Source organism: Agelaius tricolor, unplaced genomic scaffold (genome assembly GCF_023055355.1).
Source record: "Agelaius tricolor isolate 1412-34295 unplaced genomic scaffold, bAgeTri1.0.p SCAF_81, whole genome shotgun sequence".
Taxonomy (NCBI): domain Eukaryota; kingdom Metazoa; phylum Chordata; class Aves; order Passeriformes; family Icteridae; genus Agelaius; species Agelaius tricolor.
The window spans coordinates 429,252-444,581 of NW_027269341.1; the positions used below are offsets into that span (position 1 = coordinate 429,252).

The 15,330-nt window shown below is 50.3% G+C and overlaps 1 protein-coding gene across 1 annotated transcript; it reads left to right on the forward strand.

Annotated features, from left to right (window-relative positions):
* Window positions 1-6,134: 6,134 nt before the first annotated feature.
* LOC139585485 (serine/threonine-protein kinase PAK 3-like) lies at window positions 6,135-13,666 on the forward strand. Its single transcript, XM_071418267.1, has 13 exons — window positions 6,135-6,213; window positions 7,157-7,194; window positions 7,634-7,760; window positions 7,818-7,829; window positions 8,727-8,861; window positions 9,543-9,606; window positions 10,238-10,286; window positions 10,597-10,709; window positions 10,969-11,086; window positions 11,843-11,942; window positions 12,224-12,420; window positions 12,517-12,654; window positions 12,892-13,666. The coding sequence occupies exons 1-13, from the start codon at window positions 6,135-6,137 to the stop codon at window positions 12,991-12,993; spliced, it is 1,272 nt and encodes a 423-aa protein (XP_071274368.1). The 3' UTR covers window positions 12,994-13,666.
* The last annotated feature ends 1,664 nt before the right edge of the window (window positions 13,667-15,330 follow it).

A 15,330-nucleotide genomic window follows, 5' to 3' on the forward strand; every position in this document is an offset into this window, starting at 1 on the left:
TCACATTAACACTTGCAGAATTATATATGATACTTCCAAACATATAGAGACTTTTGTTCTCCGTTTGCTTCTTTAAAACTCACAAAATGTAATGAAATTCTCTTTCAAAAGTGCAGAGCCTGCTGTGTGGCTAAGCAAGCCATTATTTGCTTGCTCACAATCATCTCTTCCTTGTGTGTTAGTCACTGATGCATTAATTGCTTATCCAAACTTGAAACGGTTCATGAGTCATTCTGAAGAGAAAGTAAATATGAAGGAGCCCATTTGAATGGAATTCATGTCCTCTGCCTCTTAAAGCTGAAGGTCTGTATTTATTACCTGTCAGAATGAAGTCTTGTTGCCTAATAAATGGGAAAATAGGAAATATGCTGACTAGAGCACCATGTTTCAAGGGATCATTGCATTTTAGTTTTATTTGACCAAATCAGTAGTCAAAGAGAGAAAGGACTGGTCAATTACAAGAGAGAAAGCAGGTGAAAGAGATGTCTAGGTCTGCAGCAGCTGGAGTCAAAAATGAAGTGTGTGGGTTTTGAAGTGGGGAAGGGATTCCAGATCAGATGATTTTAATAACTTGCATTACTAAATGCATGATCTTCAAACAAACACGTTGGTATTCCTTGTCTTGAGGAAAGGAAGGGTATTGGGGAAGATGAAACAGGAAAGCCTTATAAATATGATTGTCTGGCAAAAGATTTTGAGACTATAGAAACTATAAGCAAGATTGAAATGAAAGCAAGCTTTGAGATACCTTAGTTAGTGAACAACTGGAAAACAATGGTGTGGCCCAACTGAAGGTAATCCCCTTTTGAGGAAACAATTCCCTCTGCTTGCAGGCAGGTCCAAGGTTCAGAGCAGACCCTACTAGCTCAGCAGAGGGGTCCAAAGAGGAGTTTTTAGGGTTTAAAATGTAACACAGTATGGTAATGTAATGATTCTTACAGGCTGGATGTAAATGCTATAGGATTTGTATCTTGGACTAGATTGGTTAGTGAGAATTAGAATATTCAACAGAGAAGAAGATTTATTGTATTGTAGCGGGAACCTCGCTCTCTTACGCTCTTCCCCTCTTACTCTCTCCCCCTCTCATCCTCTCTGCCCCTCTCTTCTCTCGGGCCTGCTCCGAGCTGTGCCTGGCAGCTCCAAGCAGGGCCCTGCACCCAGGCCCTTTGCAATGAGCCGCAGGTTCCACGGCCTGGCTGCAGAGATCTCTCGTCTCCGTCCGTCCCGACCGTCCCACCCGCCAGTGCTCCTGCAGAAGGGGAGAAAGAAGGCATGGAGTTTCCAGGAGTATCCAGATAAATCCACTTTATTCTGGACCAATATGGAATTTTCATGAAGCAAAAGCATTAAGTGGAGGGCTCTTCACCCATTTCTTTTTTTACTAAAATTCTGTGAAAGAGACTATTTTGGAGTGTAAAAACTTTCATGTTGAAAACATGAATGTGCTGAGAGAATTTGAAGTCTGGGCCAATGACAATTCACTGTGGAAAATCCAAGTCTAAAACTTTTCAAATTAAATGACCCAGGATGAAGTAGGAAACACAAGTCCTTCCCTTGAAGCTTGACTTGCCTCTTCTAGCTCATTCCTGAAAGTGGTAGGCAAAGAGGATCCCACAGAAATCAGAGGAGCATCAGGGTCTATCCCTAAAAGGCAACTGTAGATGGGAAACAACTTGGGAATTAGAGGGACATCAATGAGCCACTTGTGAGTCCAGCTGTTAGTGAAGAGCCCTTTTCCAAAGAAATGCCAGCTTCTCTCAAGGAAGCTGAGCAGCAGGACATTATGGCTGATGTAGCTGGCAGGTACAAAGCAGAGAAAGCGGGAAATTTCTGGAAATGAACCCTGTCTTCACTGATGACAGCAGGATGAAGAACCCATTTTATCAGACTCTGGCTCTTAGTAAGAAAGGAAGAAAACTCTATTTATGATATCAGGCCCAGCTGTTCATGGTCAGAGGTGGTATCAGCTGCTCAGCAGAAGGCACAGCTTTAACTCCAGCTCATCATGCCTGGAGGCAGCCCTGGAAGTGCTCCTGCACTTCAGCTGGTGCCAGGGCACAGGGACACCCGCACACCCTCCCTAGACCCCTGTATGCCATAAAACTAAAGGCATCTCCCCAGCCAACCATCCAATCCAGCACTTAGCACAGAGCATGTCACTGCCAGTGACATCTGCATGAAAAAATACAGAGAAAAGTGCAATTACAAAACATATTGGGGGCTCAATATAATACAGGAAAAATTCAGATTTTGGTACTTACCTTCATAAATGAGCATACCTACTAGCTCTTTTCCCTAAATTAATTCATGGTTGAACGTCTGCACTTTCCATAGCAGTGTCCTAAAATTCTTCCATTCATTCATTCCCAGCTAGCAGAGCTCTCACACGACCTGTTTTTTCTCTGAAGTGTAAGGAAGGACTTAGTTCAGATGAACTGTGCTGCTTCCTCTGAAAGATATAAAATTATGGAAATAATATCTGCAAAGCCATAGGTTCTTTAAGGCAGGCCTCTGGTATGTAAAATAGGGAGTGTTTACATTTAGCATCATGTGCACATAAGATAACGATCAAACCATTTTCTTACCTTCATGAAAAATAGTTTTTGTGCTCCCAGACATGGCACAGCCAAATAAGGCTGAGCTCAGACACAAATGCGTTCCTCACCACACAAATGGCCAAACAAATGACAGCTGCCGGTGACACTTTTCCTGCGGTCCCGAGTGCCCCAAGCGCGGATCCAAGCGGCGTCTCACCTGCTCAGCTCATTCCGGCCCGCGGATCCGAGCCCGTCCCGGAGCGTCAGGAGCAGGGATGGGAGCTCAGCAGCTCGGGCTCGATGCCGTGTGCTCCGCTCGGGGCTCCGAGAGCTCCTGCGGGGCCGGAGCAGCCCCGGGCAGCGGGAGCAGCTCCTGCTGCGGCAGCCGGGCAGCCTCTCCCCAGACACACAGGTGACTGCACACCCGTGCATTCAGGGCCAGCTCCATTCTGCTGCCCTGGGGCTGGCGCTCTCCACTGTGTTGCTGTTAGTGCACATTGGTGTGTTGGTCCTGGAAACACCCAGGAACAGGCAACTCTCAGGCACACATTCTGCTCCCAGGGATGTGCTGCACAGTCCCTGCCTGTTCCAAACACCAATTTGGTTTTGTTCTGAGAGCTGTGTTTTCTATCTCAGTGTTTGACCAGCTGATTGCCCCCGTTGAATATTTTCATTCAGCATTTGTGGATTTCACACATTTGCAGTTGTGCTGACTGCTCCTTCCAGCTGCGCAAGGACAGCCAGTGTGGACCTTTTCCTATGTAAAATGCATTGTGTGAGGACTGTTGGGCTGGAGGGCCCTTCTGTAATGTTATTGCCCCAATTCCTTCTGCTGAGAAAGATACTTGGATTCAGGCAGTTAATCCATTTTGTAGATGCTGCAAAATCTAATCTGTGACAAACACACGATCAAGTATATGGGAATTGGTGTCAGTTCCTTTCTTCCTTCCCAAAGTAGGAAAGCCATTTTTTCTAAAATCCTCTAGCAAATGGCTGTTCCATACTGGAACTTCTCAGCATTAAAAAATTGCATTGACATCTCTATAAAATATTTCTCTGGATTTTCTTTCTCTCTTTTAAACTCTCATTGCAATCTAGATGGAAACCAATGTTCAAATGGCAGAATTTCTCTGCCAGTCCAAATACAGCAATTTGCCTAAACATAATTAAACTGAAGTTTGGTGCAAACCTACACAGGCCTATGTAGATAAGAAAAAGATGAATACTGATTATTCCTATGCAGTATAGAGAAAAAATAACCTATGGTTAAATCACGTAATGTGATAGATCATATTTATTTATTTATTAAATAATGAAATCTGTTTATTATTTTTATATATCATGTAGCGCTAAATCCTGGTTTATTGTTTTCCTATTAAAATGTCATTGGTGGATGACATAAAGCAATGAGTCAAATTAAGAAAAAAATTTTGAATATTTTTCTGACAAGATTTTTTTAAGATTCAGAGGTAAATAACAATCATCTGATACAAGAAGTTGGTGAAACTGCATTTTGCCCTTTAGTCAGAATCTTTGATTAGCTCTATCCAGTGGTTTCTAGATCTGGCTGAAATGAAGTAGCTTTTTACAGACAGTATATGGAAACTTTGAGGGAGAGATTAAAAAAAGGCATTGACAGATCCTGATATCTGATTTATTGGGGTATTTAGCCATGTGCATAAGCACATGAACTGCATGGAGTTTATGTGCATGTGACATGTCACTGCATGTCACTGCATGTGTGAGGATTCATTTGCCTAAAGGATCTGGCTTAACTTGGAATGCACAATTTGGAAAGAAGATTCCGTGGACATAGACTGTGACCGTGGTCACAAGGGTTTTCAGGATGAAGAAGAGACGAGAATGTTGACTCCATGATCAGAAGGCTTGATTTATTATTTTATGATATATGTTACATCAAGACTATACTAAAAAACAATACAAAGGAAAAGGTTTCTTCAGAAGCTAGCTAAGCTAAGAATAGAAAAGAATGAATAACAAAGATCTGTGTCTCAGACACAGCAAGAGCCAGCTCTGCAATGAGTGGTCAGGAAATCCAAAGATCCACAGGAGACCAATCACAGGACTACCTGTTGCATTCCACAGCAGCAGATAACCATTGTTTACTTTGGGTTGCTGAAACTGCAGCTTCTCACAAGGAAAAATCCTAAGAAAGGATTTTTCATGAAAGATGTCTGCGACACAGGAGCACCTGGAAGCTACTGCCAAGGACAAAAGTCTCACTCTTGCTGGTTTTGACACGGAGTTTTTGGTAGGATTTTGATCTACATCTACAGTCATCTACAGGAACTGGATTTTTTAGATACAAAGTGCCTTCAAGCAACATTTCTAAGCATAGTGGGCAAGGAAGTCCAGATACTAATGAGTTGTGGTTGGTTTTAACTCTGTGGAACATCTGCTACAATATCCCACAACGTGTTATTTTTGACTCTTTCAGGCGTTTAAAACTCAGGCTTATTCTTGTCAACACTTTTCTTTCCTCCCTTCAGAAATCTGCATGCCCAGGTACTCAATTCTTTCTCAGTTTGTTGACAAGCTACCTGTCAGACAATACTTGTCTCTTGACCCAGAGATGGGCAACTGTCACCATTAGGCCGGACGTGGCATACACACGTGATCAGGGTCCAAGAAGAAAAAAGTTTTCTTTATTCTGCGTGATCTCCAGCTTATACACTCTTAACCAAGCGTGATCTTAAGTCACTGACTACACCACAAGAACTTCTTATATCCATTGGTGCAAAGCAATTAACGTCAATAGAATTGGCAAAAGTTTTACAGAAATTTATAAGGCAAGTATACACATCTACTTAGGCACTAGTCTAGCTTACGAAAATTTCATCTCTCTTTTCTAACTGGTTTCCATGCTGACGGCCTTGTCTTCTTCCTTGCTATGGATACACTGAAAACCCATCAATTGGGATGTCTTCTATGAACTCAGCTTTGCTTGCAGGCCAGCTGTCAAGGCCCTCCATAGGTCAGCACGCACCCACGTGCTTGAGAAGTGACTGCAGCCTAAAATACTCCTGGAAATTTATTATCTTTGCTTCTTTTCCCCCCTAAATGGCATTGAAGAAGTGAGACTTTTCAGAACCAGCTAGCATGCCACCTAGAAGAAGCAGACTTTTGCTTTCAGTCAAAGCTTTTGGGACCAAAAGGCGCGTTTGCTTGGATTCCTTGGATGCCGCTTGGGTTGGCCCATTTTCTGAGTTCCCCTGGGATGCCTTGAGCACTGCCTTATGGACTGGGAGGACATTTTCTGCTGCTTGATGAGTGAGGAGAACTTCCCAGGCTTTTCTTTCGCATCAGCTGTACAGAAGGTTGCCTTGCTGGGCACAAGGAAGCCATAGAACAGCTGCTATTGTGAGGTCAAGGGAGCGGTGCCACGTCACGGTGCTGTCAGCACAGCGTTGCCCCAGTGCATGCAAGGCCTGCTTGTCCAGAGCGGCTCTTCTGCTGGCTCCCTGCAGGAGGATCCTTGTGCTCAAGGAGTTCTCAGCAGACGGCCTGCACCCCGAGAGGAGTCTGGGCTTTGCCTTGGCTGGCATCCAGTGTGCAAACCCGCACAGCGCTGCCAAAATGATCGGGCAGGTCTGTGCCGCGGTTTGCACGGTCTTTTCTGTTGTCTATTCTGGCTACTACCTGACCCAGCTGACTCGTAAGTAAAGGTTTCTCCTGGGGCTGGCATCACCCGGCTTTTGCTTGACTCTGCTCTTTATGCCGCAGCAGTGACCGAGTTTATTTGGGAACAAAATGGCCATGAAGATGCCACCGCTTTGGTCAATGTCCTGCCAGCAGCATCAGCTAAAAAGGGGGCATCTGTGTACTGGGGGGCGGGTGCAGAGTATTTGCCCTGCAACCTGCAGCGGTTGCCTTCCCTCCCCGAGAGAGTGCGCGGCACTGGAGTCTGTCATTTCCTGCGCTTGCTGCTTCAAGCAAGACAAGCTGCTGATTGCAGACTCGGAGGGGAGATGCTCAGAAGTACTGCTAGCAACTCAGTGGCTCTCTCCAGGAGCGAAGGAAAGCACCTTTCGCTCCCAATCCTGCCCCTTAGAGGCCTTGGCTGTGTGACTTGACCCGTTGATGGTGTGCCAAGACTGCGATTGCCTTGGCGATGCAGCACAAAGTCCAGTGCAGGGAGGGTTTGCTGCTGAGCCCAGCAGCTGTTCCTGGGCTGCTTCAGCAGGGAGCTGCCACAGGGAAGGGGCCCTTTGGGGAAGCTCTGCTGGGCTACCATCTTCAGCCAAGGCATGGGAATTAGGGCATGCCATTTAAAAGAATCTACATCTAAAATGCAGGAAAGAGAAGAGGAAAATGCTGCTTGAGCTGTTGGGCACAAGGGAAGCTCAGAGTGTTGAAGAGCAAGGGGCATTTCCAGCAGCATGTTTCTATTTCTCTCTTGGCAAAAGAGGCCCAAATGTAGACAGAGCCTACTCTAGCGTCCTTGTTGTTCTCTTGCCTGCTGTGGGAAAGAGCTGTTGCTCCTGGAGGCCTGTTGGGAAAGGGAAATGCTCTGTGTTGGGACTGCCTTGTGCTGTGGGAGTGGCCAGCACAGGCACTTTTCTAAGGGCCTCTGGTTCCTTTTCCCTTGCTCGCTGCAGGTCACCTGACACGCGGATGGAGGCAAGCCTGGCCTTTGGTGAGTGGCAAAGGAAGCTGGGACGTTGCTGGCGTGTGACAATGGGGCGGCAATTCTGCCAGCTTGGCCTCTTGCAGTCCAGTGTGGAGTGCCAGTGTGGGAGGCTGAAAGAAAGGCCAAGTGCCCCGTGGCATCAGCAGTAGCAAAGGGAGCACTGGCTGTTTGCTGATTTTGCAGGGAAGAGCCTTTCAAGAGATGAAAGGCAAATGGGACAGCTGCAAGGCATCTTGCTGCTTCTAGGCAGCAGGGAAGCTCAAATGCACAGCAAGATGGGAGTAGCACCTCCTTCAGCCAACTTCCTGGGCTTTTCATGACTCAGAGTCCCACTTGTATCAAAGTCTACCATTTCCCCTTCTTCTGGGTCCTTTCCCAGCTCAACCGAAAGCAGCTCCTGAGGGATTGCCTTTTGCCCATCTCTCTCACTTCTGTCTGTCTGCAGGCCTCAACAGCAGGGTCAGCAGCTCCTCTGGCTGCCTCTGGCATTGAGGAAGAGGCTGAAGAGGAGCAAAGGAGCATCAAGCCTCCAGCTGCTCTCCCTGCACAGCCTGAGCTTGCAGAGCCGGTAAGTGGCAGTGAGCTTGGCCCTGCCTTTGGTGCAGGGCCGGCTTCCAGTTTTGGAGCAGCCCTTGTTGCTCGTGGCTGAAGATGCTGGCGGCTGTGTGCCTGCTGGGACCTAGTGCTGCTTCAGGCAAGCCAGGGAGCCCTGGCCAATGGGGTCTGAAGTTTGGCATTTGAGCTGGAATGCTGAGAGGGCCCGAGAATGTCTCCTGGCATCAGACAGGAGGCAGCATTCAATGATTCTCAGTGTAGCAGTCAGCCCCGTGTGCCCATTGTCAGTGCAGGCTGCCTGTGGTCAGCGGACGGAGCGGCCCAAAGACGCAGTTGCCGGCCTTGCAGGGGACCTGGCAGACACTGGCCCCTGGAAGGGACCTGCCCTCTCCATGGACTAATTAGCTTCAGGCTGTGCTTCACTTCATGCCGGTCAGAGCAGCCTTTGGAGAGGAGAATCCTTGGCAGCCCTACATTGTGAAGGGCGCGTGGGTCTGGGCAGGGCAGGAAGGCGTCTCCGAAGGGCCGCTCCCTAAAGGCTTCCATGGAGAGGGGCAATGCGTGAGAAGGATCAGAGAAGGGCCATGCTGCGGGCTTCTGAGCAGACCACTGCATGCCAGTTGCGGGCTGATTTCATTGCCCAGGGAAAGACAGGAGGAGGAAAGCAACAAGGCTCTGGGGAACTGCTCTGATGTCTTTCTGGATCTTGGCAGCCCCATGGATCCCTTGTTGCCAGTGTCTTGCAGAAAAGCTGAAAACATGGAGCATGGAGGTGGCCCTGAGGGGCTGGATCCAAGTAGCCTTTGGGCTTTTGCCAAAGTTGCCTTTGAGAAGGGGACATGGGAAAGGCCCCAGCTGGAGAGGCCTGGCGGTGGCTGACAGCACCTTCCCAAGGCCTTGCTTTGGCCGTGCACTCGGCGGAGCATGATGTGTGCCAGGCACCCTTCTGACGGGCAATCCTTTCTGGTCCCAGCTCAACACAGGCTCTGCAATTCAACCTGGTGCCGCTGGACCAGCGTGGCCTGCAGCAGCCAGCTCGCCCCCCGCTGCTGGCACTTCCTGCAGCAGCGCAGCCCAGCAGCCCGAGATGAGGCAGGAGCAGGGCCGGAAGACACTGAGTAAGTCGGCTGCATTTCTTGTCTGCCAGAGCAGTGTGTTGTGTGCGTGTCTGGGTGTAGGCTGTGCCAGAAGTTGCCCCTCGCTCTCAGAGGTGCTTAGGCCTCTCGGCAGAAGCTGTTGTTGTGCTTTGAGGCAGCGCGGCAGCGCTCAGGGACTTCCTGCTGCCTGTGAGGGCGGCTGGGCCTGGCTTGGCTCTGCCTGGGCTGCCTTGTGTGCCAAAGACAAAAGCAGAGATTGTTTCTGCTTGAGCAGAAGGCTGGCACCTAGCAAGTGACTAGGCCCCAGGGAGCTCTCTGGCCCCAGCTGTTTTCGGGCTCCCGTTCTTACACCTCCTCTGGCTCAGACACTTTGTGGCCCTGGCAGTGGACCTGCCAGTGATGGTGGCTGTGACTGCAGAGGCTGCAAAGGCCCTTGGTGACCTCTTAGGGCCCTCTTCTTAAGGTCTCATCATTTTGGCTTATGGCATGGGATGCTGCGCTTGAAAGAAATCAAGGCCTTCTTGGAAAGGCCACCTGATGAAAGGTGGAGAAGATGGCCCTCCCACTTGCTGGTCTCAGCAGCTGGAAGCCAGGGGACCGCAAAGGGCCCAGAGCTGCCGGCAGCGGGGCTGCCTTTGGGAGGGTGTGGGGAGCGGCGTCTCTGTGTGCGAGTGAGCGCCCTGCGCTGCTTTTGTCTTTCAGGGAGCATTGTGAGTCCGGGCCAGCCAATGAGCAAATACACGGCATTTGAAGAACTGGGACGAGGGTAAGCGTGGCCTCGGCTCCTTTTACAAAAGCGTGGGCCAGGTCTTTGGCTGGTGCAATATCAAGCGTGAAGTCAGGCAAGCTCCAATCACGGTCAGGCTCTGGCTTTACCTCCTGTCGCCTGCCTGGACTGCTGGGGCAGAGCAATCCGAAGGCCTCATCCAAGACAAGTTGATGCTGGCATTGTCTTGCTTGCAGCAAGGAGGAGCAGGAGCTGGGAAGCCCTCTGCCCCTGCAGCTTTCTGGCCTGAAAGAGCACCTTGCCATTCAAGAAATGTCAGATTCTCAAGGACAGTCTTCTGACTCTCATTGTTCTCACACTTTTGACACACACATGCATGCACACCCGCACAAGGAGGACTGTTCCCCTTAGGTTTGGAAATGACCTGGCTGGGCGTGCGCCTTGGAGATTTCCAGCGGCCCTCGGTCTTCATGCTGCACCTTAGTGTTCCCTTGGACAGGCTGCCCCGCACGGCAGAGGGCTCACGGGCCGACGTGCTGTTGGCCGAAGAGACGCCGCAGCCAGGCCTTTTCTAAGGAAGGCGTGCAGGCAGCCTGGGGAGATCTGCTGCCTAGGCTTGATTTCAGTGCCAAGGGATAAAGGGCTCTTTCTGCTGCTTTTGTCTTTCCAGGGGCTTTGGAGCTGTTTATAAAGCCCTTGACACCAGCAGCGGACAACAGGTAAAGTGCCAACAGCCCCATGCCATTTTGCAGCTCTGGAGCGCTTTCCCCGCTGCTGTGAGCCCTGCCTGGAGGTTTGGGTGGCAGCTCCATGTCTGCAGCAGTGGCTGTTCCTCTGAAGTACACTCTAGGCTCAGGGGGCAGAATGCATTTGGGATGGCCTTTGGTGCTTCTGCTAAGCTCTGCTGTCTAGTGACAAGGCCCTTTGGCCCAGCCCGCTGCCTCATTGCAGCAGCACTCGCTCCGTGCTGCTTGTCATCTCGAGCAGGGGACTTCTTCTCAAGGTAAACGGTGGCCAATGTCATTTCAGGTGGCAATCAAGATCATGTCGCTTGAGGAGGAGATGTCCGAGGAGCTGGCTGCCAATGAAATCCTGGCCATGAGGGACAACAGGAGTCCCAATATCGTTACCTACTTAGACAGGTTGGCGTATTCTCCTGTCAATGCAGCTTTAGTTAGTGCAAGCCCGAAGAGACGATGCCCTTTGGTCACTGGCAGAGAAGGGAGCTGGTGGTGATTTCTCTGCTGGTCTCCAGAGCGTGGCAGGAGGTGGAGCTGGTGATCATGAATCTCGTGTGGCACACGTAGCTTGGAGAGCAGTTGCAAAAACCTGGCTCGGGCCCTCGGCTGACTGAGGCTGTGCCCATTGCTGTCTCTCCATGCCGTGGTTTTCTTCTTTCAGCTACCTGGTGGATGCGGAGCTCTGGCTGGCCATGGAGTTCATGGACGGCGGCACCTTGTTTGATGTGCTCAGCGCAGTGTACCCGGAGGAAGGACAGATAGGCGCTGTCTGTCGGGAGGTGAGGGATCCCGCTTGTGCTTCCCCAAGCCTGCCCAGGATGCTGCTTGCCAGCTGGAGGTTAAGGACAGCCGGGATTTCTTGCTCTCACCTTTCTTTTGCTGCTGCTGCTGCTGCTGCTGTCACCACACACAGGAGAAGAGCGAGCATGGGAAGTGAACTGCCTGCCGCTGTCCCCGCACTCCTCAGGCTCTGTTCTTGCACTCTTCCATCCTGTCTGTCCTCTGGCGCTGGTGCTGGCTGACTCGCTTGGGTTCACTTGCTTCCTCTTCTTAGCTTTGCCTGGGAATGTTAGCCTGGAGCCTGTCTGTCTGTCCTACATTCCTTGCCACGGGAAGGCAGCATGCAGGCGGCAGAATTTCCAGCTAAGGCCAAAGAGCCGTCCTCAGCTGCAAAGGATAGCATTGCAGCCCGCATGGCGACGGATTCTGGAACAGCTCTAAGGTGCTGCTTCCTCCTCTGCTGCCACTAGGCTTCCCCAAAAATCTTTGCCGTGCCGCCTCCCAGCCAAAGGTGACGCGCTTCCTACCCAAGGCCGGCGGAACTTTTGGGAGCCCGGATGCCTTCGCTTGGAATCGAGAAAAAAACTTCCAAGAGTGTTGAAGCAGCAAGGTCTTCTTCGTGACAGCACCATGATGCTGTGCCCTCGCTCACAATTCCCTGAGAAAGCCGTCAATCCCGTTGAGCTCTTTCCTTTCTGGTGGGATGAAATCCCATCCTGTACGTTAACTTTCCCTCCCTCCTTTTTCTCTCTCAGTGCCTGCAAGGACTGCATTTCCTTCATTCCCGCCAAGTCATCCACAGAGACATCAAAAGCAACAACGTCCTTGTGGGCATGGATGGATCTGTCAAGTTGGGTGGGTATCCCTGCTGGGCTGCAGCATTTGCAGCACCTGCCGTGCGCTTGCATTTCGGTGACTGCCACTTGGGCAGAAGCGCCGCTTGGCCAGTGCGTGAATGGTGAGGGTGTTGTGGAAGTGGCTGATGCCTTCTTTGCCTGGCTCCAGGCACGTGGAAGGAGAGCTCAGCTGCTTTTTCAGCTCGATTCAGCATGGCCTGGTCAGGCTTGGAGTGGGCAATGGTTTTGGCCGCTTTGCCAGTGGGAGCTGGCTTTGACAGGCTTTGTTTTTGGCCTCAGGTGACTTTGGCCTCTGTGCTCAGCTCAGCCCTGAGCGCAGCAAGCGCAGCTCCAGCGTCGGCACTCCCAGCTGGATGGCACCGGAGGTGGTGAGAGGAGAAGCCTACGGCCCCAAAGTGGACATCTGGTCCCTGGGCATCATGGGGCTGGAAATGGTGGAAGGGGAAGCTCCTTACGAGCGGGAAGCCCGTCTCAGGGTAAGGTGCAGCTTAGCAAGAGGGCTCTGTGTGGAGAGCGCTGATGTGGCTAGCAAAGGAGCAGGTGCAGTGTCCTCTTGCATCCATGTGCTGTAGGTTTTTGAACTGATAGAAAGGAACGGGCCCCCAAAACTGCAGAACCCCAGGCACCACTCGGCTCTCCTGCGCGACTTCCTCCGCTGCTGCCTGCAGGCAGACGAGGACAGGCGCTGGTCTGCCCAGGAACTCCTGCAGGTAAGAAAAGCAAAGGGGCAAAAAGCCCTGTCAGCTGAGGACACCTGCATGAAGGCATGAGGAGGAGTGTGGGCCACGTGGCGCAGGCAGCTGCCAGCACAGGAAGGCGCAGGGGGACATGCTGCCCTCGGTGCTCTTTGTGTGTCTTCCTGGTAGCCAGGGAATCCTGCTTGAGCCCGTGAGGATGGGATCCTGGAAAGTAAGAGCTCCTTTCTTTGTTCTTTTTCCTCTGGGCAGCATCCCTTTGTTACCTCCGGCGATCCTGCCTCCAGCCTGGCTGCTCTGATCACCTCAGCCAAGCAAGTGCAGGAAGACTGGAGAGGAGACACCTGCGCCTGAGGAGGCCCTTATGCCCCGCCAGCCGAGAGGAGGGAAAAGGGGATGTGTCATCTTTGGGCAGAGCTCCAGCCATCCTCCGGGTATTAAGAGGAGCTGTGCCATAGATAGGAAATATGATTTTTTTTTTTCGTATTTGCTCAGTTTAGGTGTTAGGTTAGGTAAGGTAAGGTAAGGTAAGGTAAGGTTAGGTTAGGTTAGGTTTGGTTAGATTAGGTTTGGTTAGATTAGGTTTGGTTAGGTGTGTGCTAGGTTCAATTTAAAGCTCTGTTGTTTTTTCTTTCTCAAAGAGATGAAAGTTTAAAAGAATTAGGAGATATAGGGATCAACATTGAAGGGCTATGGAACATAGATAGCTTAGATAATAGAGGATTGTTTAGCTTAGAATAGAGTGTTGTTAATTTAGGCAAGCTCTGAGGTATCTTGGAAGTAGAAATGAAAGAATTGTCATAAGAAGAATTAAGCTGTGAGAGGAAAAGCTGGGCTGCAGCCGAACTGGAGCCTGCAGGCGCTCCAAGCTGTCAGCCTGAACAGGCCACCTGCAGGACAGAAGGATGAAGATGGAGAAGTAGCGAGGGGATCCTTTGTTTCAGCCCGAGTGAGAATAAAAGTCTAAAATATCCAGAGTGTTGTAAGACTCCCTTCCTTGCCAGGCTGTAGCTAAGTGGACGGTCCCCTTCAGAGGCCCAAAGAACATAGTGAGGTAAGCAGCTTTGCTTGCCTGAAGCGTGGAATGCCCGCGGGAAGCTGCCAGACTTGCGGGTAATGAACGCCAGGTAATGAGCTCCCATTCGGGACAACACCAGGAGGCAGATGTGCACTCCTTTCTGGGCCTCTTGTCGTGAAGATGTCAGGGTGATCAGCGGGAATGACCATTTTGTTCCCAGCCTCCTCTCACTATGTCCCCTATGGGATGGAATGGCATTCTCATAGCGGCAGCTGGCCCTTCCTCCCTGCTTCTCTTTTCCCCCCTTTTCAGCCCAGAGCCCCAGGGACCATCTGGGCCAGCCTGATCCCCCACGGCTGTGTGCAACCACCAGGGCCTCCTGCACAGCCCCATTGCCACTCTGCTGCCTCCTTGGCCTTTTCCCACATCTGGGCCAGCCTGCTCTTGCCAGCTCTTGGGCACACACACACACACAGCATACCGCACCTGTCAGGGAGCAATTTGATGCAGGAGCCCCTGCTAAGCACGGCTCACCAGCCCGGCACTTTTCCCACCGAGCTGTGGCTCCATTTGCACTCCATCTGCAGGGATACCCACTGTGAGGGACCGCTCAGGGACTGGATGCTCCCTGCCTGGTGCCCACAGGCCTGATTTCCACGCCTCCCCATTCCTCCTAGCCCTAAGGCTGCCTCAGCCTCCTAAACACAAGTTTTCTTACTCTAATGCCTTCCTGTGCTTTACTTCATACTCTAAGCAGGAGTACACAGTTTTGATTGTCTTTATTCTAGAATTAAGAACAATAAGTTGGAAGTGCTGCTAGAGTTTGTCATTTTGAACTTGAAGCAACTGCAAAAAGTAGAGAAGCTTTCGCTGCAGCTTTTCAGTTAATTTGAAGTCTCCTTCCTCTTCACTCAGTTTCAGCATATCTGTTGATTTTCCTCTGCTGTCATCTTTTAAGCTTCATCACTTGTCTATGGATCTGTAAAAAACCCCTGTCAACCCAGCGCAAATTTACTAGCCTTTGTATTTTTCCTCCTCTGGAAAAGCTGAAGCTCCTGTGATCTTCTCCTGTGATCTAGACTTTGATTCCCATCTTGGCTCTGGCTAAGAGCAGAACAAATGGAATTTATTACCTGCTAGTAAGATCTGCTAGCAAAGGTCGCAGTTAGAGCTAAGCATAAGGCTTCTCTCCCTCCGCCGAATACACATCTTTGTGTCTAGGCCTGGCGATTTCCAGGAGCACCTGGAAGCTACTGCCAAGGACAAAAGTCTCACTCTTGCTGGTTTTGACACGGAGTTTTTGGTAGGATTTTGATCTACATCTACAGTCATCTACAGGAACTGGATTTTTAGATACAAAGTGCCTTCAAGCAACATTTCTAAGCATAGTGGGCAAGGAAGTCCAGATACTAATGAGTTGTGGTTGGTTTTAACTCTGTGGAACATCTGCTACAATATCCCACAACGTGTTATTTTTGACTCTTTCAGGCGTTTAAAACTCAGGCTTATTCTTGTCAACACTTTTCTTTCCTCCCTTCAGAAATCTGCATGCCCAGGACTTGTGTTTCCTACTTCATCCTGGGTCACTTAATTTGAAAAGTTTTAGACTTGGATTTTCAACAGTGAATTGTCATTGGCCCAGACTTCAAATTCTCTCAGCACATGCATATTTT